Here is a 27,917-nt window from a genome sequence, read left to right on the forward strand (position 1 = left end):
GGAGGGGACCCAGGGGCTCGAACCGGGATTCTTATGCCGGTCCTTGCGCTTTGCACCACGTGCACTTAACCCGCTGTGCTACCGCCCGACTCCCAATTTAACAGATTTTTGAATGCATTAGTTAATGAGAGAAAAAGGGAGTGAGGAACAGCACCACTTTGGTACATGGTGATGCCGAGGACCAGTCATGGGACCTTGTGCTTGAAAGTAGCTCTAGCCACCCTTGGCAAAGGTGGTATGATTTCTTTAAGGGCAAGAGCTCTGTGTCTGACTTACCTGCCACCTTTAGTGCAATGTTATACAGGAACATGCAAAGCTGTAAATAATGTCTGAAGTCTAGCTTTCTCTCAAGTCTGATTCTCAACAGAGCCAGAAAGGGGCTGCAGGGGCTTGCAGAAGACTGTGGAAAGAGAAGGGTTCTCTCTCAAGATGCCAGCAGCAGACACTGGCCAGAGTGGACACTGTCAGGCCCAGAGGCATGCGCTGAGAATGAGGGCTGTCAGACCACTCACTCGGAATAGAGACGTCTAAAGCTGCGGGACAGCAGTGTGACAGCAGAGCCGGGGGCCGTGGAGGCCAAAGCGTGGGGGAGAGGAGTGAGCACCTTGGCGACTCCAGCCTGTCAACTACATTTTATCTTCAGGTCTGCCTAGAGGGAGAGCCTCCGCACCAGGCCAAGTGAGAGTCCATGGGAAATGCCCACAGTATAGGCTTAGGATCCCAGCAGCCTTGGAAATGGTGCGTCCCTGGCTCTTACCCAGTCCCGTTGGCAAATTCCAATTGCAGCCTCAAGAGCTGGCCTTCCTGGTTCTTGCTGATGCTTCAGAAATGTTTAGCCATCCCTTTTGTCATAAGAACCACAACCATAATCGAGTTTTGCTAACGATCTTTTCCTGGTATTTCTAAACAGAGTCTGATGAGATGCAGAGGCACCCTGTGTTGAAGTCTGAAGATCAGTGGCAGAAATCAGAAATAAAACATGCACCAGATGCTGAATCAGTCAGGACTACCCACCCCAAATCAGTAGCTTCCACTAGAATCACAGACTTTTAGAACTGATTACAAGGTCAAATCGTTCACGTCAATGCCATTGCTGGCAAACATTATTTAAAGGATATTGATTTAATGAGAGAGAGTGGACCAGAGTGTCACTCTGGCAGACATGAAGGTAGGGATCAAGCATGGACCCCCATGCCACATCAATGCCATTTTGAAAATGGGGGAACCGTACACCCACTTCTCCCCACGTGTTGTGGCCATGGGATAAAAACAACAGTGAGCATCTAGGCAGCCAAAATGTGACTTCAGTCTGTCATATCACACTGCCTTTCCTAGCTGGCACTAGCACATTCTCCATCCCAAACCATAAAACGCACCCCCTACACACTCGGATCCAAGTCTGATATGACCAAGCTGGGAAGCACTAGGGAATTACTGACTCTTTCTTTCTTCCTGTCTTTGCAGCTGGATTATAGAATAATAACTCTCATCTTACTAGATTTTTATTACATTAATTAAAAAAAAATCTTTATTTAATTTATTGATTCCCTTTTGTCGCCCTTGTTTTATCGTTGTGGTTATTATTGTTGTTGTTGTTGGACAGGACAGAGAGAAATGGAGAGAGGAGGGAAAGACAGAGTGGGGGAGAGACAGACAGACACCTGCAGACCTGCTTCACCGCCTGTGAAGCAACTCCCCTGCAGGTGGGGAGCCGGGGCTTGAACCCAGATCCTTAAGCCGGTCCTTGTGCTTTGCGCCACCTGCGCTTAACCTGCTGTGCTACCGCCCAGCTCCCACATTAATAGAGGTTGAGAGACAGAGAAAAGAGGAGAAAAGGATCTATCTGTAGTCATGACCCACCACTCATAAAGCTTTCCCCCGACAAGTGGGGATGGGGGGCTTGAACTTGGGTTCATGCACGTTAACTTGTGCGCTTTAGCAGGCGAGCCACCACTAAATGCCCTTACTGATATTCCTATTTTTATTATTTTTTCCATCAGGGTTATCACCAGGACTCTGCACCCACAAGACCCCTTCCCTCCAAGTGGACTCTTGTTTTCTACGTTTAGATGGGGGGGGGGGCGAGGAGAGAGACTTCAGGAGAGACAGCACTGCACTGCTCCACTGCTCTTGGAGTTTCCTCGGTACAGCTGCTCCCATGTGGCGGCCAGGGGCTATGAGCCCAGAACCTCACACATGGTAATAGTACGAGTGCTTTACTGGTCGAGCCATCTCCTAACCCCTCTCGACAGATTTCTGTGTGGTTATGAAGTCACTGGGGGCAGTGTGCCTGGCATGCAGAAGACGCTCAGTGAAGGTAATTCCTAGTTCTAGCATGTCCTTCTCCATAGCAACATTTCCCACCGAACTGAACTTCCTTATAGGAGGTACAAATCCAAACATCACATGGTAGCACTCACTTTCCTGGTTCCCCTCAAGCTTGGCAAACAGCTAGTGTTTTAGACTAGCATTCACTCAAGGCAGCCAAGTGAGGGGCTCTGTCCTCTGCAAGAATCAGCTGCAAGATATCCCCACCCATTTCTAGGTCCGTATAGCCACCCCCACCCCGCCCAATGAGGCAGGAGCCAGCAGGCTAAAGGGGCACAGAGCTGACGGGGTAATTGAAGTGCCCTCTCCAGCTAAAGTGTGGGCTGTGGGTCTCACACCAGCTTCTCCCCATGTTGTTGGAAGCCCCACTCCGTCATTACAGAAACACCTGAGCCCCGAGGGACAGTCTCTGGGCATTAGTGCTCTGTCCTTACACACACACACACACACGCACGCAGAATGTCACTTCCATAGTACACTTGGGACCCTCCAGATTCCCACGCTGCAGCCCGTTGCCCCGCCAGGCTGCACAGAAGCTACAAGGTACCCACACCACCCCAGCTTTCAAGCAGCAGTAACCTGCTGAGCGTTTGCAAGAAGTAAAACAGAAAGACTCTAGTCTAGCAACTAGTCAGGGGCAAGTGATGACCAATTAAAAAAACCAAAACAAAACACAAAACAAGCAGGAGGGGTTTCCTTGCTTAACATGTGGGGGGGTCAACGCTTTCCTGTGGCTTTGCACCCAGAATCCAGCCCTGCAGGTCAGAAGGGGAGAACTCTGGGGAGCCCAAGAGGGTCTAGGACGAGCCGGTGTGCAGGGCTGGGACCCCCAGAGCCGGAACGGGGACCAGGCCACCCCCTGAACCTTGCTGGAGCGCTCTCCCCCAACCTCTCTGCCCAGGCCCAGATCGTGGTCCCTACAGCCGGCGTCTACAGAGCAGCTCGGGGAGGGGAGCGCGCATCTTCCAGCCTGCCCTGTGGACACTCAGTTTCCGGGGACTCAGCGGTGGCCTGTGGGTGGGGGTGCTGGGGTGCAGTGGGGCGGTGGGCTCGGGAAGAAGGTGGTGGTGGGGGGCAGAGAGCAGCGGCCCGGAGAGGGGGCGGGTGCGGGGATGCTCACCCGCCGAGGCCGAGCGCAGGCTCTCCAGGCTCCAGGATCGGGATAGGGCTGGGCGCGCCCCGCGGCCGCCCCCGCACGCCACGCCGCTGCTGTCGGAGTCCCAGCCCGGGGACGGCCCGCCGCTGCTGCTGCTGGTGCCCAGCTCCCCGCTCGCCCGGCCGCTCGACTCGCTGCCCGGCTGCTGCGCGCGGGGGCAGGCGGGCCCCAGCTCCAGCCACAGGCGCAGCGGCTCCTCCGCGGGGCCCCCCGCCGCCCCGCCGCCCCGCGCCCGCGGCTCCCTGCCCGCCGACATCCCGGGCTCGGCTGCGGAGGCTGCGGGCGGGCGGCGGGGCCCTGGGCGGGGGCGGCGGGCGGCGCGGGGCGCGGGGGTGGCGGCCCGGCACGCAGGCGCGCACGCAGCCCGGGAGCGGCGGCAGCGGGGACTGCGCGCTCGCCCGCAGCAGCACCGCGCGGGGCCCGCGTCCCGCCCCCGCCTCCACCCGCGCTCTGAGCGGCCGCACCACCGCGGGACCCGGCCTGCCCCGGGCTGCGCCGCGGGCAAGGACCCCAAAGTTGAGCGCCGGCGGGCGGCAGAGAACTTTTGTTGTTGTTATTTTTGGTTGGTGGCGCAGAGGATTGAACCTGGGACTCGGAAACCTCAGTCATGAGAGAGAGAGAGAGAGAGAGAGAGAGAGAGTGTGTGTGTGTGTGCATAACTACTATGCTGTCTTCCCTTGCGACTCCAAATAACTTGACCAAGAAAAAAAGTCTAGAAAGTTGGCTTTCAAAGCCCAGCACATCCACCCACTCAAACAAGGTTGGCTTTTTTTAAAATTCCCTTTTGTTGCCCTTCTTGTTGTTTTTTTTTTATTGTTGTAGTTATTATTGTTGTTGTTATTGATGTTGTCATTGTTGGATAGGACAGAGAGAAATGGAGAGAGGAGGGGAAGACAGAGAGGAGGAGAGAAAGACAGACACCTGCAGACCTGCTTCACTGCCTGTGAAGCGACTCCCCTGCAGGTGGGGAGCTGGGACTCGAACTGGGATCTTTATGCCGGTCCTTGCGCTTTGCGCCACGTGCGCTTAACCCACTGCACTACTGCCCGACTCCTTTTTTTTAACCAGTGCCCAGCTCAGCTCTGGTTTATGGTGGTGCTGGGGATTGAACCTGGAACTTTGGAGCTTCAGACATGAGAATGTTTCTGCATAACAGTTATGCTGTCTCTCCACCCCTACCCGAGGTTGGCTCTTTTGTTTAGAGGTGAGGGTGTGTGGGGGCACACTTTTTGTTTTGTTTGGGGTCTGGGAGTGGGTGTTGCTGTTTCCTGTGAACCTCTCAAAAGACACTCCTGGAAGTCAATTAAAAAAATAAGCAACAGCCCCCAAGTTGCAAATGCTACCATGACGCCAGCCTGACAGACAACCCCACCAATGTGTTCTGGAACCACACCTCCCCAGAACCCTGCCCCACCAGGGAAAGATAGAAACAGGCTGGGGGTGTGGGTCGACCTGTCAACACCCATGTTCAGCAGAGAAGCAATTACAGAAGCCAGACCTCCTATCTTCTGCACCCCATAAAGATTTTTGGTCCATACTCCTAGAGGGACAACGAATAGGGAAACTTGGGAGTCAGGCGGTAGCAGGTTAAGCGCACATGGCGCAAAGCGCAAGGACCCGCATAAAGATCTTGGTTCCAGCCCCCGGCTCTCCACCTACAAGGGAGTCGTTTCACAGGTGGTGAAGCAGTTCTGCAGGTGTCTCTCTTTCTCTCCCCCCCTGTCTTCCCCTCCTCTTTCCATTTCTCTCTGTCCTAACGACGACATCAATAACAACAGCAATAATAACTGGGGGGGAAAAAAAGAATAGGGAAACTTCCACTGGAGGGGAGGGGATATGGAACTCTGGTGGTGGGAATTGTATGGAATTGTGCTTGTCTTACACCACAATCTTGTCAATAGTTAATTAAATCACACACAAAAGAAACAAACACACAAAAAGCAAATAGAAAGCCAAGCGCCCAGGGCTTCCTTGATTAACATGTGAGGTCAAGCCTTTCCTGAACCCAGAATCCAGCCCCACAGGTAGGAAGGGGAGGACTCTGGGGAGGTTCCTGGGAATATTCTGGGAGCACAAGGAACCTCCATTGTACCACCCAAAAGTGATGATTGGATTTCATATAGAAATATGAAATATTTCAGAATAGAATATCTGGGAGCCCTATCCCACTAGGGAAAGCTAGAAGCTGGCTAGGGGGTATGGATCCACCTGCCAGTGTCCAGCGAGGAGGACTGCCCCAGGCCCTGGGAGGAGACTCTCAATGTGGACTACTGGCAGGGCTGTCTGTCTTCCCCGTTTCCCCGGCACTGTCTCCCTCTGACCCCCAGGAAGCTGGTTCTGGTGTAAAGTGACAGAAGTATCATGGATGGTCACAACCCAGCTTCCAGCCTGGCTCCCACCGCAGTGAAGGAATCTTTGTGGTGTCTTTCACTCTCTGTGCCTCTACCTTAAATAAGTAAATATATATATCAAGGGCAAAATGAGACATGCTTGTCCCAGTCCACTTGCAGCTGGGTGCTGAACCAAGTGGTCATTCTCTGCTCTCTCCTCCAGGTGGGTTCATCCCCGGTAGCCCCCAACCTTCTCTGAGCCCTGAGTGCTCCTAGCTCTCTACCATATGGAATCATGCATCTTCAGAGGGTCGTTTCTTCACCTGTGGACACTGTTGCAAATACATATTTGCTGGCATTAATCCACTCAACTATTATGCATACTACTACTACAGTACGCTTTGTGTATTGTATAGATTATATGTGATCATATATTACTTATATATAATATATAATATGCCGTCATATAATATATATAATTTATATATGTGGTATCTGTATAAATTATATGTATATAGAAACTATATATAATATGCCATCATATAATATATATAATTTATATATATGGTATCTGTATAAATTATATGTATATAGAAATTATATACATATATTATATATAATATGCCATCATATAATACATATAATTTATATATATTATATATAATATGCCATCATATAATACATATAATTTATATATGTGGTATCTGTATAAATTATATGTATATAGAAACTATTTATAATATGCCATCATATAACATATATATAATTTATATATGTGGTATCTGTATGAATTATATGTATATAGAAACTATATATAATATGCCATCATATAATATATATAATTTATATATGTGGTATATATATAAATCATATGTATATAGAAATTATATATAATATGCCATCATATAATATATATAATTTATATATGTGGTATCTGTATAAATTATATGTATATAGAAACTATATATAATATGCCATTATATAATATATATATAATTTATATATGTGGTATATGTATAAATCATATGTATATAGAAATTATATATAATATGCCATCATATAATATATATAATTTATATATGTGGTATATATAAAAATCATATGTATATAGAAATTATATATAATATGCCATCATATAATATATATAATTTATAAGTGTGGTATATATAAATTATATGTATATAGAAATTATATAATATGCCATCATATAATATATAATTTATATATGTGGTATATATATATAAATCATATGTATATAGAAATTATATATAATATGCCATCATATAATATATATAATTTATAAGTGTGGTATATATATAAATTATATGTATATAGACGTTATATCTAATATGCCATCATATAATATACATAATTTATAAACGTGGTATATATAAATTATATGTATATAGAAATTACATATAATATGCCATCATTTTCTAGTGCTAATATACTTCGGGTTGGGGACAAGACATCAACTCTGTGTTACCATAAGGAAATACTAGTGGGGAAAGGGGAGAGAGGGGACTTCTCAGTGGAGAGACAACCTAGTGTCAGCACCAGAGAGCCCACTTGTAGATCACACCCGTGATTAAACCGCCAACATCTTATAGATCACACCTGTGGGTTGCACGTCCACAATAGGCCCCTAGAGCTGTTCGAGTGTCACTCCTTTTCCTGCTACTGCTGCCATGCTATGCTGGAAGTCTCCTTAAGTCTCGTATCCTGTCCCCTCAGAAACCAGAGGGAAACTAAACCAACCTGTCATGCCACACTCCTGCCTTAAGCCCACGAGCAGTTTTTCTTCCTGTTTTTTTTAAAGTTTATTCTAATTTTTTTTTTTTGCTACCAATGTAATCTCTGGGGGGCTCAGTGCCTGAATAACCCTACTGCTCCCAGTGGCCACATTTAAAATTTTAGATAGAGGGTAAGAGACAGAGCAATAGAGGAGAGGGAGACAGTGAGAAGAGACACCAAGTTATCTTTCCATTGTTCATGAGGCTGACCCTACCTCCCCCACCCCCCATGACAGCTTCCATTTGCTGGCCTAAGGCTTGAACTCAGGTCCTGAAGCATGGCCAGTGCGTGTGCTCGGTGGGACAGCCACGTGCTGGTCCCAAGGCTGCTTTTCTTAATCACCAAAACCTCTGATACCTCACGTGCCCGTGCTCCACCTTTCTGTTTCCCTCTGCACCTTGCTTTCCACATTTCAGCCCCTGTGGCCTTGCCTTTTCGCCTCTTTGCTGTGGGGCCTTTGCACTCACTGCCCCTTTGACATAGGCTGAGGCTGAGTTCGTTGTCGTTGTTGTTGTAGCACTGAGTGGGGTTATGGGGTTGAGAAAGAGGAAGCATGCCTGCCCTTTGGCTGGGGACTTTGAGATGAGGGGGTAATGCTGGAGAAGAGCCCCCAGATGGCAGCAGTGATCCAGCCTCTGAGCATGTGCCAGATGCCCAGGACCTCCAGTAAGTCTGACCTGAGCCCCTACCCTGGTCTCAGCATTCCTATGGGGGCAGAATGTCCTTATTTGAATTCGGATGTAGAAAAGGGATGGGCAGGGGGGCAGGCAGTGGCTTACCAGCTGAAAACATGTTACCAAGCACAAGGACCTGAGTTCAAACCTTCAGTTCCCACCTGCCTGCCCCCTGGGGGGGGGCAGATTGGAACTAGGTGAAGCAGTGCTGCAAGTGTCTTTCACTTCCCCTCTCCATTTCTCTCTGTCCTAGCAAACGAAAAATTAAAAAGGGATATGAATGGTGTTTTCATTTCTTCCCCCTTCTCCTCTCCCCTTCCTTTTTAGTTAAAGACCCACCCATCTCTGGCTTACAGATCAAACCTGGGACCTCCAAGCCTCAGACATCAAAGTCTATTGCATAAACCATTGTGTTGTGTTGTATGCTTTACATTGGGTTCTAGTTCTCCCCCGCCAAGAGAATTGGATCAGTCCTGTTAATCCCGCTTGGCCCCGCCCCTAAGAAACCCGCCAGAGTTCCAGAGTGACAGAGTTCAGAGGGTTCCTGAGTTCAAGAGTAAGAGAGAGTGTTTGCGCTGGCGCAAAGAGGCAGCCGAGTTCTGTTTGGTGATTAGTTTGGTTTAGTTTATGAATCGTTGTTCCTGAATAAAGAAATACAGCTTCCCTGCCCAGCCGTTGTCTCCGCGTCTCTGTTACCCGCCCGTGAAGCTAGCCCGGCCCGCTAGAGCCGCCGAAAATTTTAACAACAGTGTTGGGGGTCGGCGTTAGCGCGGAGGGTTAAGTGTACATGGCGCAAAGCACAAGGACCGGCGGAAGGATCCCGATTCGAGCCCCCAGCTTCCCACCTGCAGGGGAGTCGCTTCACAGGTGGTGAAGCAGGTCTGCAGGTGTCTGTCTTTCTCTCCCCCTCTCTGTCTTCCTCTCCTCTCTCCATTTCTCTCTATCCTATCCAACAACGACGATATCAATAACAACAACAATAAAACAACAAGGGCAACAAAAGGGAATAATAATAATTAAAAAAAACACAACATTATGTTATCTTTCCAGTCTGGGAGGGATAGCCATTGAGAGCACAGAGATGATAGCTGTCAAAAGCCAGAGCTTTCTACCCAGTGTTCAGTGGGACTTAGGAGAACCTTTGTGACTTAACTGTCTTGCCCATGTGGGGATAGTCCCCCTACAATGTTAGGCTCATTTTCTGATACCATTTCGAGAGGATGGTTTTGATTCTTTCATCATCACACAGAGCTTATAATCATGAATCACCCATTCCCTCCCTCATTTATTCTATCTAAATCAACAGTGATACAGTGTCTTCAGCTGAGCCCAGCATAGAAGGGTCGCTGTGCCTTGAGTACAGCTTCATGCAGTGCAGGCAGATCTGTGGTTCATCTGTCTCTGCAGAAACAGGCATGGCAGGGGGTGGAGGGTCCTCTCACTCCAGAATGCACTTCTGTCCTGCCTCTCCCAAGCCTGTTCCCACAAGCCAGAGAGACCTGGGTTCACATCCCAGCTCTGTCTCTCGCTGTTCTTAGACTTGTGACTCTGGGTACATCACTTTCCCTTCTTGACTCTTTCCTTGTCCATCACTAATAATACTAATGATGATCTTTCCAGGATCATCATGAGGATGAAATGATATGTAAACACGCAGAAATGCTTAGCAGTGTCTGAACTGCCAGCTGCTGTTTATTGAGCATACGCCAGCTAGTAAGTGCTTTGCATATCTTATCTAACTTCCACAGCAGCTTGAGCTAGTAGGCACGATCACTTGTCTCACTTTATTTTATTTTATTTTATTTTATTTTATTTTATTTTATTTTATTTTATTATCACCAGGGCTATCACTAGGGTATAGTGCCTGTACAACAAATCCACTGCTCTCAGTGGCCATATTTTTCTTTTTAAAAAATTGTATTTGATAGAGGAGAGAGTAACTGAGAGGGGAGAAGAGATAAAGGGAGAAAGAGAGAGAGAGAGAGAGACCTACAGGCTGCTTCTGTCCCTCTTTCCCAGTTCTGGATGGCTAAAGCTGAGAACACAGAATTCCTGTTCTCTCACCACATTCATAACTACCTGCTTCAGAAGGGTACTTATCAACTTGTTCATTAAGCAGAGAGGGAGTGGGGGAGAGGACGCTCAGGCATGTGTGGGGCTGCAGGGCACCACTCAGCACCTGTGCTCATGAGGACTTTACCCTCACAGCTAACAAGCCACTGCTGAGCCCAAGGCCTGGCTGAGAGCAGACGGTGGTGGGGTCCTCTTCTTTAGCGTCCTGAGAATACTGGGCTCCATTAGCTCATTAGCTTCTGGGCTCCCCCAGCTTCTGGCTCTTCCATGGAGTAAGCAAGTAGAAGGGTATAGATAGGACTGCATTCTCCCTCTCTGTCACTCAGAAACTTCCTGCCGACCCTACCCTCATCTCCAGAGACCTTGCTGAAAAAGAAAAAAAGTTTCCTGTGGTAGAAATTTGACTGGGTGCAGACTGCAAAACAGCAGCTAACCGCCGGCTTCTTCAGTAACAAGAGCACAGAGATGTTTAGACCTAAAAGCGCTCCTGAGAACAGTGGAGGCTGTGATGAAACCATATAGAAAGGGAAAAATCATAGACTGGATAAAGAGACAGTCTAGATTGTGACCCTACCAGTTTGCCTGATTGTGTAAGAATCAGACATAAGACACTTGGGAGGTGCCCTTTTGAAATCCAAACAGAGAATACAGACCTCCGAAAACAGCCCTGCAGAAACAAGGATCTAATTGAATTAGTTGTCGAACTATTTATGCCTCAGGATGTTGTTGAAAATAACAGAGGAGCAGTCAGCTGCCAACCAGGGGAGCCCAGCACTTGGGTGCAGTTAGGGAAAGAAGGAAGGGAGCTCTCCCCATGCCACTGTTGGCCCAGGTTGACTGGGCATGTCCAAAACTGCAGCTTTCGAAGGAGCAGTGTCAGAGAGTTAAGATTTGTGAGCAGTTCTCCCAGCTATTAAATAGCTAAAACGACAGAGACACAGAATGATGAATAAAAAAATCACGTTGTTAGGAAGTCAGTACTTCCCAAATTAACCTACAGATTCCATACAAATCTCATTAGAACACCAGCTGGTTTCTTCGCAGAAACTGACAATATGCGCATGGCAGAGCAGTGTCCGATCCAAGCGGGATGTTCTCCTGAGCCTATATTTTCCATTTTGCTTTCCCAGTTTTTCTACACCACTTAATTAATTATTGCTCATATTAATGCTTGCTAATAAGCCATAGCAACTGAGGGAGATAGAAAAGAAAAAAAAGAAACTGACAATCTGATTCTAAAATCCTCAGGAGATTGCAAGAGACTCAGAATAACCAAGACAATTCCCCCAAAAAAGTATCAATTAGGGAGTCGGGCGGTAGCGCAGCGGGTTAACACGTGGCGCAAAGCGCAAGGACCGGTGTAAGGATCCCGGTTCAAGCCCCCGGGTTCGAGCCCCCGGCTCCCCACCTGCAGGGGAGTCGCTTCACAGGTGGTGAAGCAGGTCTGCAGGTGTCTGCCTTTCTCTCCCTCTCTCTGTCTTCCCCTCCTCTATCCATTTCTCTCTGTCCTATCCAACAACGACAACAACAACTGCAACAATAAACAAGGGCAACAAAAGGGAAAATAAATATTTTTTAAAAAGAAGGATAATTTCAAAACTTGCTACAGTAAGTTTTGCATTTGTAGTACTGACACAAGATAAGTGCACATAAATGAACTGCAGCTGACAGTTCAGGACTATAGTCATGTATTCGGGATGGTCTACTTTTGAGAAGGGCACCAAGGCTATTCGAAAGGAGAAAGAATAGTTCCCAGCAAATGGTGTTGGGACAACTCGATAGCCACATGCAAAATAACTCAGGTTCCTTTAAAAGTATTTATTTCCTTTTATGAGAGAGAAAGATACCTCAACTCTGATATGTGGCAGTGCCAGGGATGGAAAATGGGGGCCCAGGTACGCAAGGCCTGTGCAGTCAAGCCGATCTAGTCCACCCCCCCTCAGATTCTTATATATGATGATGAAAGTACAAGCATCAAAATAAACAGTAGGGGAATGATCAAGATGGTTACATGAAGGCAAGATAATTATGTATATGTTCAGGATGGACTTACGGTGTCATCATTGGTGAATCAGAGGAGAAAACGGCCTGCAGGGGGTCGGGCGGTAGTGCAGCGGGACCTGCGTGAGGATCCCGGTTCGAGCCCCCGGCTCCCCACCTGCAGGGGAGTCGCTTCCCAGGCAGTGAAGCAGGTCTGCAGGCATCTGTCTTTCTCTCCCCCTCTCTGTCTTCCCCTCCTCTCTCCATTTCGCTCTGTCCTATGCAACAATGATGACATCCATAACAACAACAACAATCACTACAATAATAAAACAACAAGGACAACAAAAGGGACTAAATAAATAAATATTAAAAAAAGAAAACAGTCTGCAACCAATATGCAGAATGAGGAACAAAGAAGGGGCCCAGAAGACAAAGTGATGGAGTAGCACACAGTTCACAGTCCTCCAGCAGAGTCCTCAGTGCAGGAGAGCCGCAGGCCTAAGAGAGGTCCCAGGAGAGGGAGGAGGACTCTTGGTGCACCAGAGTTACAAAGTAGGAAAAGACACCAGGTGCTAATCAGCCTCCAGACATAATACAGACACGATTGAAGTAACAGTGGGACCAGAAGCTACATATGAAAATTACTGGTCAAACCCTGACATCTTGTGCCCCTGGTGTGGGCAGGGGAAGTTCAGTGTATCTTGTGTGCCTAACATATTGACACCCCTGAGGAGGACGTTTGTGGGAGAATCTGTCCCAGGCTCTGATGGGCTCCCCTTTCAAAGCAAATTCCTGGCTATTCCTGCATGCTGCTGAGCCCTCTCCTAGTCCTTGCACTAAGGCTTAAAAAATGGCGTATTTGGGGGTCGGTGGTGGCACAGTGGGTTAAGCGCGTGTGGCGCAAAGCGCAGGGACTGGCATAAGGATCCCGGTTCGAGCCCCCGGCTCCCCACCTGCAGGGGAGTCGCCTCACAGGCGGTGAAGCAGGTCTGCAGGTGTCTGTCTTTCTCTCCCCCTCTCTGTCTTCCCCTCCTCTCTCCGTTTCTCTCTGTCCTATCCAACAACAAACAACATCAACGATGGCAATAATAATAACCACAACGAGGCTACAACAAGAAGGAAGAAAAAAATGGCCTCCAGGAGTGGTGGATTCATGGTGCAGGCACCGAGTCCAGCAATAACCCTGGAGGGAAAAAAAAAAAAAAAGTCGTATTTGGGGCTGGGCTGTGGTGCAAGCAAGGACTCCCATTCAAACCCCCAGCCCCCGCCTGCAGAGGTGATGTTTCACGAATGGTGAAGCAGTACTATGGGTGCCTCTCTTTCTGTCTCTCCTAACTCCACTTCCCCTCTTCACTTCTCTCTGTCCTATCAAGTTAAACAAATAAATAAAAGTTTCAAAGAAAGAAAAATCAAAATGAAATGACAATGTCATATTTGAGGGCAAGAGACATGGCACACTCGATCGGGGGCACAGCTTGCCTTGTGCGTCACGTGTTTGAAGCCCAGCGCCCTGTGAGAGGTGCCAGACCCTGGGGGGAGCGCCAACGCTCTGAAGTCTCTCACTCTATCTCTGCCTCTCTGTCTCTGAGTGCAAAATCATGATGATGATGATGATGATATCTAGTGGTCTGGGAGCAGTGAAATCACATATGCCCAGGGCTCCAGCTCCAGGTAAATTATTCTATAATGAATTAATCTGCTAATTAGTCCAAATAAGACTGAACATGGATCCGTCCTTGTTAAGTTCTGAGTTTGGAAGAAGGTCCCAGGACTGAAAACAGCTTCAGGGGTTACTGCTGGAAATTTGCTTGTCATGGTTTTGGAAACTGATCTCAGAGAAGCTACCAAAGCCTCAGGAGGGAAATGAAGCAGGGTCCTGTCACTAGAGTAGAGACAGCTCTCTACATGATCTCTCTCCCTCACCCTCCTTTTCTCCTTCCTCATTTTCTGTCTTTCTTCTTTTCGGGTTGACAGAATGAGTTCAAGAGACTATAGCAGCAAAGCCTCCTTCAGTGCTGTGGGGCCAAGTTGGAACCCGGTTCATGCACATGGCAAAACAGGACACTGTCTAAGTGAGATGTCTCGTGGACCCGTACTACTTCTTCTGCAGTTTACAGTCTGTCTTGAGGCCCAAGGGGTGGCCAGTAGCTTCGCTCAGAATAAGCCAGTGGAGCCAGACTTGGAGAAGATTCACTAATGGAATCTTCCCTGTGCCAAGATTTTCTTTTTCAGGGTGGTAGGCTTCTAACCGCAGGTCTGATAGACCAAGGTCTGTCTCCTACATCTCTGAGCTAAACCTGCCAGACAGGTAAGAACACAACCATTGACAACACTCTAGCCTTTCTTGCCAAGGTATCGGAAAATAAAACCAAGGCGGAGACTTGTGACTAACTCACCGGTGTCAAGTGTGCGCTCCTGCCAGCTGATGCGGTTCAGCCCCGCCGGGGTGCTCTGGGATCGCGGGCGGCTTCTCGGTAGAGCCAGAGATGCTGCGGAGGTGATGGCCATCTCCATGCAACACTGAGAGCAAAGGAGAAGGCAGAAAAACAGATGCGGTGTGGTCGCTGCCACACTGCGATGTTCCCGACTGCCTGCGTGTTTGCTGTGACCTGAGTGCACTGCCAAGATGCTCCCAGCCAGGGAGGTGCTGCTCACAGCCTCATCCCAGGGGAGGGGGAGCCACTCCTGGGTCCAGTCCTCTGCAGCCTGCCATGCTGTCTGTCTGTGACTACTGTGGTGGAGCCAGCTGTCATCCAGCTGTTGGGGGTGGGGGTAGGTAGAGGACTGAAGATCCGCCTCCTTTAAGAAAGTCTTGGAACTAGGTAGTGGTGATGCTTGTAAAACCTTGTGAATGTCCTAAGTGCCTCTGAATTGCAGGCTATAATATGGCTAATGTTGCTGTGTGAATTCCCTCTTAAGAAGAAAGAGAACGGGAGTTGGGCGGTAGCACAGCGGGTTAAGCGCAGGTGGCGCAAAGTGCAGGGACCGGCATAAGGATCCCGGTTCAAGCCCCCGGCTCCCCACCTGCAGGGGGGTCACTTCACAGGCGGTGAAGCAGGTCTGCAGGTGTCTGTCTTTCTCTCCCCTTCTCTGTCTCCCCCTCCTCTCTCCATTTCACTCTGTCCTATCCAACAACGACATCAATAATAACTGCAACAATAAAACAACAAGAGCAACAAAAGGGAATAAATAAATAAATAATATATATTTTAAAAAAGAAGAAGAAAGAGAATATTCTGGGATAAGGGGAGACTCGGGTTGTGATCTTCATTTATAACTACTGGATAATAAAACTGGGGGACAGGCAGCAGTAGAGTCTACAAACCACGTATGGAAGCACCTGTAAGGGCGAAGCTTCATGAGTGGTGAAGCAGCGTTGCAGACCCCCCACACAAACACCTATCTCGAGGAGAGAAAAGGAAAATAAAATGGTTGCTGGGAGCAGTGGAGTCACGCAGGCACTGAGTCCCAGCAATAACCCTGGTGATAAAATAAATAGATACAAATCTTTAAAATATTCACTGTTTTATGAAGAAGAATGAATGAGAAACAGAGTCAGAGGCTGGATAATAGGTAAAGTATATATGCTGTTAAGCCATTTTTTAAATAAGTTATATTAACTTAGAGGGGGAGAAGGAGAGGGAGACAGAGAGAGAGGGGAGGGAGGGTGTGGGAGAGAGACTGTAACGCCACCAGAGATCAAACTCAAGGCCTCATGTTTGAAAGTCCAATGTTTTTATTCACTGCGCCACCTCCCAGGCCACTTAAGTCACTTTTGGTTAAGTTATTCTTTGTAGTTTTTTTTTTATTTATAAAAAATCAAAATATAGGATAAGAGGGGTACAATTTCACAGAATTCCCACTAACAGAGCTCTGTATCCCATCCCCTCCCTTGAAAACTTTCCTATTCTTTATCCCTCTGGGAGCATGGACGCAGGATCATTACGGGGTGCAGAAGGTGGAAGGTCTGGCTTCTGTCATTGCTTCTCTGCTGGACTTGGGCATCAGCAGGTTGATTCACACTCCAGCCTGTCTCTCTCTTTCCCTAGTGGGGCAGAGCTCTGGAAAGGTGGGGCTCCAGGACACATGGGTAAGGTCATCTGCCTAGGGGGTTAAGTCATTTTTTAAAAATTTATTATCTTTATTTATTGGATAGAGACTACCAGAACGAGAGGGTAGGGGAGATAGAGAGGGAAAGAGAAAGAGAGACACCTACAGCCTTGCTTCACCACTTGCAAAGTTTTCCCTCTGCAGGTGGGGACCGGGGGCTTGAACCCAGGTCCTTGAGCACTGTAATGTGTGCACTCAACCAGGTGTGCCACCACCCGGCCCCTAAGTCATTTTTTGATAGGCTAACAAATTCATGCAAAAGCCACGGTGTCAGAATGCTTCTAGAGCCAATGTAGTGGCTCATATGATTAACTAGCTGAGCTTATCATATCAGAATGCCAGGGAGCTCTGTGACCCTTACAGCTAAACGCCGTGCTTGACTGTCGGACGAAGTCATAGCTCCTACGTAAAGGAGATGGGGACAGGGGCACAGGACCCCATCTTCCTCAGTCCTTACAGAGGTTTGGACACAGGAAGAGACAGGCTGCCGAGAGGAAAGGAAGACCAACCACACGTGGATCTGAGGCGTTTCTCGGCAGGACCCTCCCTGGCGGGGGAGTGAGCTTGGGCTGTACCAGCTGGGAGCAAGTCTGAAGTGTGAGCACATACCTGGGCGCTGTGTGTAGGTGTCACCCCTGCACACGTCTCGCGGTCAGCCTGGGCCTGCCGCTCTGTCCTCCTCTGTGTCCGCTGTAGCCACAGGTCATCTAAACTGGAGTGGGTGCGCCGGGGGGCATGCCTGGGCTGGGCAGCGGCGGGCAGAGGGGCCCCGTCTGGAGAGCTGGAGGGCAGCGGCCATGTGGCCATGTGGGTGGAGGGATGCGGGCTCTGGCCTGGCTTCCCGTGGGAGGATTTCTGACTGTGGATCCAGGAGGGTGTCTGACCCAGCCGTTCCTCCCATGGTGCGTAGTTCTAGAACAGAGAGAATATTCAGGTGGGCAGGCCGTGTCATTGCTTGGGTCAGGGCCTTTTGCCACTTCCCTCTGTGTTTGGAATAACTCCCCCAATGAAGATTCTAGCAAAATACTCAGTAAGTATTTATCAAACTGAAGAACAGGCAGAGAACACTTAGTCAACTGGACAGTGACACAACACGGACACGAGGATACAAGCGCTGAATTGGTACAAGGATGGACAGACAGGCCAACTGACATACACGAAGGCATCTCAGAGACTTAAATGTCAAAGCCGTGAAATCTTTAAAGAATAACTTAGGAGGGCTACATAGCTCACTTGGGTAGTGCTCTGCTTTGCCATGTGCATAAACTTGGTGATTCAAGATGGTCCCCACTGCACTGAAGAAAGCTTCAATGTGCTCTCTCTCCCTCTCCCTCTCCCTCTCCCTCTCCCTCTCCCTCTCCCTCTCCCTCTCCCTCTCCCTCTCCCTCCCACTCTCTCTCTCTTTCTCCCTCTCTCATTCTGTCTGAAAAACTCACAGAAGTTTTGCAAATAGCTCACTTGAATGGTGAGTTGCTTTGCCATGTATGTGACACAGGTGTGAGCCCAGTACTCATCCCACTGAATGAAACTTGGGAGCTGTGGTCTCTCTTAGTCTCTCCTCTTTATGTCTCTATCTAAAACCAACCAACCAACCATCTCCTGAAAGGGAGAGAGAGATATGTTGACTGAATTCCTTGTGCTCTCCCAGCCTACTCTCCCAGAAGTGCCCACAAGGTGGAGCTAGAAGGCCCTTTCTGTTCCTCGAGGTCCAGAGTTTCCACTGGCGGGTACAAACTATTTTGCAAAGCTTCCCTCCCCTCCCCTCCCCTCCCCTCCCCTCCCCTCCCCTCCCCTCCCCTCCCCTCCCCTCCCCTCCCCTCCCCTCCCCTCCCCTCCCCTCCCCTCTCCTCCCCTCCCCTCCCTTCCCCTCCCTGCTGGGTTCTGGGCTCTGCTGGGTTCTCGGCTCTGCTACTGTCTTGTCATTGTGTGTGTTCTGAAGTGATACTCTCTAGTGTGATTTGAAAGAGAAAGAGGAGTGGGGACTAATGTTTGTGGGGCTTGGGCCCCCTGCCCTTACTGTTTGCTGGCTGTGTGGGGTGAGCCTGGCTCCCTGCCTCCCCCGCCCATATGAGCACCTGCATCCTGCACTTGGGGCAGTGGATGCAGGGACCTTTATTTCCACAGCTTGCATGTAGATGCACATTCATGTTCCCACGTATGCATTTACAGCACTACGAAGCACACCGTGTTGATTTTATTATATAGATATTAATCGTTCTTGGCTACCTAAGTTTACTCTGGATTAACTGACACAACTAGTATCTTCACGGCAAGTTCAAATTCTCTGTGTATTTCAGAGAATAAAAAGTTAAACGGCGGCTCAGGAGGTGGCTCAGTGGTCACAGGTACCTGTTGCCTGTGTGAGACTTTAGATCTCCAGCACCCCCAAAACAAAAAGAACCCTTATAAACGGCAGAAAAATTCCTCGATCTCCCCCTCTCATAAAAGTTAAAAGATGCTGTTACTTCAGAAACAAATTTGAAACAAATTTGAACTCTGTGAAAATTTAAAATATGCATCTACTCTGTGCAGTCCTCTATCGCCGCCTCAGTATACAAGAACACGGGTTCAAGGCTGCCGTCACAGCACTGCCTACAATGGCCTTCAGGAAGACAGCACGTCAGCGCTAACTAACTGGAAAACAGAACCGCACTGCAAAGCGGCCTGCGACTTGTAAACGGACAACATTGTGTATGAGACGGGGGGAGGGGGCTTCACTTGCTGTGTTATCAAGTGAAAAAGCAGAGGTGCAAGACTAGGAAGACAGCTCATCAATTATGCAGAAAGATCTTTGCGTGGGAGGCATCAACCATTCCAAGTGCAATCCCCAACACCACCAAAAGCCAGAGTTTAGAAGTGCTTTTGTAAACAAGCACAAACAAACGAACAAACAGGCAGAAAAACATATGATCCCACTGTGTAATTACTGTCCCCAAGTCCTGTTTATTCAATTAAAAATATTTATTTATTTTTATTTAATAGGACAGAGAGAAGTTGAGCGGGAAGGGGGACAGAAAGGAAGAGAGAAAGACGGAGACACCTGTAGCACTTCGTCACAGCTCCCTCCGGCAGGTGGGCACCAGGGACCTGGAACCTACGTCCTTGTGGGTCGTAATGTGTGTGTTCAACCGGGAGTGTCACTGCCTGGCCCCAAGTTTTCAAGTTTTTTCTAATTTCAAATATTTAAAAATATTCCAAGACAACATGGGTGGGGGAGGAATTTCTCTCTTTAAATTTCACGGTGGGAAGGATGGAGGTTGGCACAAAAGCATGCCATGAACCGCCTACTAGAATGTAGGCAGAAACTGTCAACAGGCAGGTGATACAAAGGGAAGTCAGACAAGCCTGAGTCCTACAGGGAAGAAGACCTACCTGCAAGGGGTCAAGTCAAAATGAAATGCCGATCCCACTTGATGACTTGGCAGACCCCAAGAAGCCGGTCACAGGCTGGTTGGGGAGGGTGGGGGAGGATCTCTCGAGAAAGGCAGAGTGGTCTCCCCTGACTTAGGAGGGCTGTCCCCTGACTTCAGAGGTAAATCAAGGCGGGGCTGGGCAGTGGCGTGTACGTGGTTAAGCCCCGGTCTCCACCTGCGGGGGACAGGGTTCATGAGCGGTGGAGCAGTGCTGTTGATGTCTCTCTCTCTCTCTTTCTCTCAAAAATGGCCACCAGGAGCGGAGTGGTGGAGTAGAGCAGGCACAGAATGCCAGCAATCACTCCGCTGGCATAAAGGGAGTAACGAAAGGGCTGGGTGGGAGCCAGAGGTCACTCACCTCACTCCCAGGAAGGTCTCTGAGTGAGGGTGCTGTGTGCAGGCCACGGAGACGCGGCCCCCTCTGCGGCCCATCTTCCTTCTGCCCGTCCTGGGGCAGAGTCTGAAGAGAAAGGAGGAGGCTTGCCCGGACCTTGGAGGCCTTGAACCTGTCAGGGGTCTCTGAACTGCCATCTGTGTCACTGTAGCTTCCCAGTGACACCATGGAGATGGCACTGCCCCTGCTGGCATAGTGGGGGGGGTCTGCCAGTGTAGCCCCAGTTCTGGGGCTCAGGGGTTTGGGGCTCAGAGGCTTGCAGGGCATCCCTTGGCTGCCGTCCACCAGGCAGCAGGCAGAGCTGGCCGGGAGGGTCCTCCTGATGCCCCCCTGCTGGGCGCCTTGGCTGGAGGGGGACGCTGGAGGGGGACTCTTTTCTGGAAAGATCCCTGGAGGTAGGTCTCTGCTGTTGTCATCACCAGAGCTGGTACATTTGATAGCGGGCTCGCTTTTTCTCCGTTTGTCCTCGGGGTCCCAACAGCCGGATGACAGCAGCCCTGGGGAAGGTGGGGGTGCCCAGTGGTCCTTGAAAACATAGCTCTCCTGGTCCTGGGCCTGCTCCCTGCCTGGGCTGCTGGTCCCCGATGGGGAAGACCCCAGTCTGCGCAGTTCTGGCCCAGGAACCAGACTCCCTAGGGAAGGCCTTTTGGGGATGCCTGTGTCTCTGCTCTTCAGAAAGGCCCTCCAGGAACTCTGGCGGGGTCTGTCCTCCTTCTGGGCCTTGACACCACCTGCAGGACAGTCCCCAGTGCTGTCTTTATCCAGAACCTTTGATTCGAAGAAGCTTGTGAGAGTCCTGTGGGCTAAGGCCAGCCTGGCCCTGAGCCTTTTCTCGGGGGTCCTAAGTCGCTTGGTATTGATGCTATCTGGGGGGGGTGGGAGGCTCCTGGGGTCCTCTGGGGCCTTAGCACCACCTGCTTCTGTCCACGCTGTGCCCTGCACCACAGGGGGAGGAGTCCCGTTTGGACTGAATACCCACTGCCCACTGGCCGGGGTGGGACTGAGTCCTCGGGGGGTCAGGGTGAGGTCACCCGGCCCAGTGGAGCTGGTGGGCTGCAGCTGTTCCAGCCCTTGCTCCGCAGTGCCCCTTCCCAGGCTCTCACTGCAGGACTGGCTCTTCCTCCAGGGAGTTGCCTTGGGGCTCCCTGACTCCAGTGCAGCCTTGTGGATACTCCCTGAGGCCTCCCTTGCAGCTGAGTCCTCACTACCCTTGAGGACCTCATGAACACCTGGCTGCCCTACCCTCTGCTCAGGGCTCTGTGCCCCCAAGCTGTGAGCAAGGTGAAGGCCCCAGCAGGCACCCTCAGGCCCCGCAGTCCCAGCAGTCTGCTTTGTTTCTGCTGCAGGCCCAGGCACTGGGCCCTCGGAGGGACTGTGCTCTCCTCCCTGGGTGCTCTCAGCCGATGATCCCGGGAGGCCCACACCAGACAGGACGGGCCCGTTGTCGGCCCCCAGTTCTGGGCAGGCCGGCGGTGCACACTCACTGCCCCCCACGTGCTGGTGCCCAGCCCCAGGAGATGCGCAGGGGGACGCGGGCCGTTCCTGCACGCACGCGCAGGCATGCGCTGTGGGGAGGACACCCCCTTTCCTCCTGGAGGCCTTTTGGTCTTTCTGCTCCACAGAGACGATGATGAGTGAGCTCCTTTCCCCTGCTGGGTCTGAGCAGGAAACCCTCTGCTGGCCGTCCACGAGAGGCACAGCCCCCTCTGCACACTGCTGGCCACACTTGGTATGGCCACCACCACAGCTGGAAACCATGGCCAGGGTCACTTCTGGAAAGTCCTTCAAGGCATTTCTGGTGCTATGGAGGCCCAGAACCACCCCATCTCCCCAGTCCTGGCAAGTGTCTGCAGCACATGACTTCTGGGGGGGCCCGTGGGCGTCTGAACCCCCCCTCATTTCCGGCTGAACCAGGCAGGGTCCGTCCCCCGCCTGGGACCCACTGCAGCCACTTGCTTGTGGGCACTGAGCACTCGTAGGGCCCTGCCTGCTGCCACCAGGAGCGCCCTTTGATGTGTGGTTGTGGGGCAGCCTTCCTGCCTCAACAGAACAGTCCTGAAGAGGCTTCTGCCTATCAGTCCCATCAACAGCGTGGGGTGCCAGCCGGGTGCTCCAGGGCTCCTGAGCTCCACGTTCTGGGTTGTGTCCCGACTTGCACTCTCTGGGCCCTGGTACTTCCTGGGCGTCTGGGCTCACCAGCTCCTCAGTGAGGCGTGAAGAGGCTGGCCGGCACCCTGAAACTTGCTGCAACTGGTTTGCCGGCCAGGACGTTTCCGAGGGTGTGTTACAGGGATGCTGTGGAGACAGGGCGCTCCTCCGAAAGGCAGCACACACAGGAGACCTCTGAGTAGGGGCCAGACAAAGAGGGCTGTGTGTCCTCACCTTCTGCTCTGCTTCTGTCCCCTCCTTTCCAAGGGTCCCAGACCCCAAAAAGTTCTGCCTTGGGGTGTCGCCAGAGCATCTTAAGGGGAGCTCTGCTATGGAGCGGGCCCTGGGCAGCAGCTCTGCGTGATGACAGTGATGCCCTGAGGAAGCCCTGCCTCTGTCATTAATATTTTCAGGGGTGCTGTGGTGGTGCGGGGCACACAGGAGGCAGGAGGTCCCCAACGGAAGCCTGCAGGGGTCAGGCCAGAGCAAGTCTGTGTGCCTTGTGACACCTGGACCAATTTCCTGCTTTGTCCTTGCTCCCTGAGGGGTTCTGCTGTCCGGGCGGCCCCAGTAAGGCAGCACTGGCCTTCCCGTTCTGCTGGGAATATGTAACCACTGGCGACCCAGTTCCCGGCACCACGGAAAACAGGGCTGAGCCACTGGTACCCTCGGGCAGCTCTCAGAGCTGGACTTCTGGAGGGACGTAACACAGAGCCCCCCTGGGTCTGGCACAGACACCCCTCCCACCAGCTGGAGGCTCTGGCTGCTGACGTCGCCCCCGGAGCCTGCCACGCCACCCCAGGGGCACACTGCCTCTTCTCCCGTGGCTGTTGCCGAGGCCCGGCCCCCACTTCCGTAAGGCTGGATGTCTGGGGACTGGCCTAGGGCTCCCGCTGGATCAAGCTCGGAGACGCCTGCCGGACACTGTCGCTGAGGTCTGGCTGCCGGCACGTCGCAGCACCCCCAGCACACCTCTCTGTCGACGGAGGAGCCACCAGGAGGCCGATCGAGATCGACTGTCACCGTGCTGTCCCCAGGCAGAGACTCGGCGCCGGAGGCACTCTCAAAGGAGTCACTTTCTGAGTCCGAGGGTCGTTGGCTCTTGTGTGTTCTGGGATCATCGCAGCTGGTCTCCTGCCTCCAGGCCAGCACCTCTGGCTCTTCAGGCTCTTCTTGGCCAGGCAGGTGGGCTCCCGCCTCTGGGGTCTGGGAAGGAAGAAGAGGGGAGTCAGAGATGGGCCCCAGACGCCCTTGTTGTTTACACCCTGCTGCTGGCAGGCCCGGCCACGTCTCAGCAGTTCCTGTGGCCCCAGGAAGAGAAAGGCAGCAGGAGGAGCCGCCTGGTTAGCAGAGGGAACAGGGAGAAGCCAGGCCCCAGGAGCAGAGAGAAACAGCAGCAGTGCACATCTCTCACCGTGGCTTTATGCCAGGCGTTCGGGAAATCAGGACAGCTCAGAGAGCATGTGCAGTTAGAGCCTAAAACGCCGTGCGGGGCCGGGTGGTGGCACACCTGGTTAAGCGCACATGCTATAGTGCACAAGGACCTGGGTTCGAGCCCCCGGCCCCCACCTGCGTGGCGAAAACTGCCCGAGCGGTGAAGCAGGGCTGCAGGTATCTCTCTGTCTGTCTCCCTCTCTATCTCCCCTGCCCTTCTTGATTTCTGGCTGTCTCTATCCAACAAATAAATAAAGAGAATAAATTTTCTTTTAAAAAATCCATACAATATGTTACCAATCATGGGGACTCAGGTTCAAGCCCCTGGGAGCACCTGCAGGGGAGAAGCCTCATGATCTGTGGAGTAGGGCTGCAGTGTCTCTCCTCTCTCTGTCTCTGTCTCCCTGTCTCTCAACGTCTACAAGAAGAAAGGAAAGGAATGGCTGCCAGGAACAGGCATCGGGCCCAGCAATAACCCTGGTGGCAAAAAAAAAAAAAAAAGATAAAAAAGTTGTGTGAATTATGGCAAAAAGCATAACTTTGCGGATTGTTTAAAAGAACAAATTAATGTGTGTCAGCTTAGTGTCTCTTTGTTCCTTTGCAGTCAACTGGATTAAAGGCAAAGCCCTTTTACACCAAAATGTTTCTGAGTTAGGTTTACTGGAGCCAAAAGAGAAAAAAAATCCCCAAGAATTATTGAAATGACAACTCCATTGAGAGGTGTGATGAACGCCCAACTTTTTTTTTTTTTTTTAATTGGTTCCAGGGTTATCACTGAGGCTTGGTGCCTGCACGAGGAATCCATCACTTCCAGCAACTATCTTTTCTCTCTCTCTCTCTCTCTCTCTCTTTTGCCTCCAGGGTTACTGCTGGGGCTCGGTGCCTGCACCATGAATCCACTGCTCCTGGAGGCCAATTTTTTCCCCTGTTTGTTGCCCTTGTAGTTGTAGCCTTGTTGTGGTTATTATTGTTGTTGTTGATGTCGTTCATTGTTGGATTGGACAGAGAGAAATGGAGAGAGGAGGGGAAGACAGAGAGGGGGAGGGAAAGACAAACACCCGCAGACCTGCTTCACCACCTGTGAAGCGACTCCCCTGCAGGTGGGGAGCCGGGGGGCTCGAACCGGGACCCTTATGCCGGTGCTTGCACTTTGTGCCATGTACACTTAACCCTCTGCACGACTGCCCGACTCCATTCTTCTTTTTCTTCTTCTTCTTCTTCTTCTTCTTCTTCTTCTTCTTCTTCTTCTTCTTCTTCTTCTTCTTCTTCTTCTTCTTCTTCTTTTTTATATGATAGGGCATACAGAAACCAAAGGGGGAGGAGGATATAGAAAGGGAGAAAAACAGAGAGACACCTGCAGTACTTAGTTCGCCTCTCATGAAACTTCCCCCTTGCAAGTGGGGAGTGGGAGCTCGAACCAGGTCCTTGTGTGCTGTAACGTGTATGCTTAGTCAGCTGCACCACTGCCCAGCCCCACCTTGTCTTTTATTGATAGACCGTGAAGAGAAGTCAGGAACTGCATACAGACGTGAAGACTCCCTTCTCTCCTCGCGCTATTCCTAATCAGCTTGTTGAGATGTAAGTGATTGTGCACCCACTGGTCTGTGGGGCTGGGTGGTGACACACCTAAACAGTCGCCGTACTCAGGGTCTTGGGTTCAAGCCTCCAGTCTCCACCTGCATCAGGAGAAGCTTTGCAAGCAGGTCTCTCTCTCTCTCTCTCTCTCTCTCTTTCTCTCTCCTCCCTACCCTTTCAATTTCTCACTGAGATATTTTTTTTTTATTGATTGATTCCCTTTTGTTGCCCTTGTTTATTGTTGTAGTTATTGATGTCGTCATTGTTGGATAGGATAGAGAGAAATGGAGAGAGGAGGGGAAGACAGAGAGGGGGAGAGAAAGACAGACACCTGCAGACCTGCTTCACCGCCTGTGAAACGACTCCCCTGCAGGTGGGGAGCCGGGGGCTCGAACCGGGATCCTTACGCAGGTCCTCGCACTTTGACACTGAGATATTTCTATCAAATAATAGAAAGGGAAAAAGCTGCGGAGAGCAGTGGATTCATTGTGTAGTCACCGAGCCCCAGTGATAACCCTGGAGGCAATGGGAAAAACGTGTGCAGGCCTACGGCCTGTGTGTTTTGACAAACGTGTGCACATGTAAGGCTATCAGCATGACAGATTCTTTTTTTAAATATTTTTTTCCCTTTTGTTGCCCTTGTTTATCATTATTGTTGTTATTCTTGTTGTGATTGCTGTTGTTGTTGTTGGATAAGACAGAGAGAAGTGGAGAGAGGAGGGGAAGACAGAGAGGGGGAGAGAAAGACAGACACCTGCAGACCTGCCTCACCGCCTGTGAAGCGACTCCCCTGCAGGTGGGGAGCTGGGGCTTGAACCGGGATCCTTATGCTGGTCCTTGCGTTTTGCGCCATGTGCACTTAACCCGCTGCGCTACCACCCGACTCCCATCTTATTTAACTTTTAAGAGAGAGAGAGAGAGAAGCACTGCTAGGCTCTGGCAGCTCTGGCTCTCGGTGGTGTTAGGCAGGATTGGAAACTGAGCCTTGAGGCATGCCAGTCCTGACTTCTAACATGCTCAGATATCTCCCTGGCCCTCAGCACACTACTTTAGAGACATCTACCCTGTGTGGTCATGGCATATATCAGCATAGACAATGCCTTGAACTTTGTGACAATGAAGCACCCAGCATACCTGAAGCTTCCCTGGGGCCAGAGTGGGCAGGCACACGCCCAGCCTGGGCAGACAGAGGCAGACAGCAGCCGCACATCCCACATCCACCAGCCCTTCCCAGATACCTGTTCTCTGATCCTGTCACAGGCTGCTGCTCAAAGTCAAATTTACTTTACTTCCCCGTGATAGGAGAAGAAGAAAAAAAAAAGGACACACAACCCAAAGCATAGGTGTGTGGGGCTTTGGAGGGGAAAGGTAGACTCACCCTAGCAGGACTGATGTCACACAGGTGTTTACCGTGCGTCACAGAACAGGGAGGAGTGAGAACTAAAAAGGAAATATTGCAAGCGCAACCGTTAGGGGATGAGGGCTGTGCTTTGCTGTCTGCTGGCTGGGAACAGGGAGGAGCTGGGAACTGGGCAGTCCGGGGTCTCCCATGAGTCTGCTGCAGGGGCTTGTTCCAGCCTCTCAGCACAGCAGGAATAACAGCCTTTGGACCACGGCCCTCCCACATCACAGCAGTGAGGAAGAGCAAGACAGGATGTGAGCACGCCTGGGCAAGCAGGGAGATGGTGCAAGGGCCAGCTGTGTCCTGAGCAAAAGATGAAGGAGGCCAGCCTCAGGCCCGGGGAGCACCCTGCTCAGTGTACGCCATTCTATCTTCAGGGTACCCTGGCTCCCTCCTCCCACCATCCATGCGGTTTAACCCAGGACTAAGGCTCCTACTGTATAGCACTCCACTGGGCCTTTCCACATGGCCATGACTTCAGGTCACTGGGGACACTCGACATGCACATGCCCAGGCCCAGAGAATTCCAAGTTCCAAGTGACCAACTGCCTGGGCGTTCAGTATGCTCACACACTAGAGTCACTCCTGCAGAAGAGCACACACACACACACACACACACACACACACACACACTGATATACACTTATTCTCTCTCTCTCACACACACACACTGACATACACTTATACTCTCTCTCACACACACACACTGACATACACTCATACTCTCTCTCTTTCACACACACACACACACACACTGACATACACTCATCCACTCTCTCTCTCACACACACACACTGACATACACTCATACTCTCTCTCTTTCACACACACACACACTGACATACACTCATCCACTCTCTCTCTCACACACACACACTGACATACACTCATACTCTCTCTCTTTCACACACACATACACACACTGACATACACTCATCTACTCTCTCTCTCACACACACACACTGACATATACTCATCCACTCTCTCTCTCACACACACACACTGACATACACTCATACTCTCTCTCTTTCACACACACACACACTGACATACACTCATCCACTCTCTCTCACACACACACACACACTGACATATACTCATAC

The 27,917-nt window shown here is 50.7% G+C and overlaps 1 protein-coding gene across 8 annotated transcripts in view; it reads right to left on the bottom strand.

Moving 5' to 3' along the window:
- ARHGEF4 (Rho guanine nucleotide exchange factor 4) overlaps window positions 1–27,917 on the bottom strand; it is a 129,855-nt gene that overhangs the window by 64,231 nt on the left and 37,707 nt on the right. For 6 of the 8 annotated variants that reach the window (XM_016187191.2, XM_016187192.2, XM_060178177.1 and 3 more), the window contains exons 2-4: window positions 20,220–23,609; window positions 17,058–17,360; window positions 14,735–14,858 (exon numbers count right to left, since the gene is read on the bottom strand). In XM_016187191.2, coding sequence (XP_016042677.2) covers window positions 14,735–14,858; window positions 17,058–17,360; window positions 20,220–23,609 — 3,817 coding nt within the window. Of the gene's footprint in view, window positions 1–3,448; window positions 3,690–14,734; window positions 14,859–17,057; window positions 17,361–20,219; window positions 23,610–27,917 lie in introns of those variants that run through there. The other 2 variants (XM_060178180.1, XM_060178178.1) reach the window with 2 other exon arrangements.

Source organism: Erinaceus europaeus, chromosome 18 (genome assembly GCF_950295315.1).
Source record: "Erinaceus europaeus chromosome 18, mEriEur2.1, whole genome shotgun sequence".
Lineage (NCBI taxonomy): Eukaryota > Metazoa > Chordata > Mammalia > Eulipotyphla > Erinaceidae > Erinaceus > Erinaceus europaeus.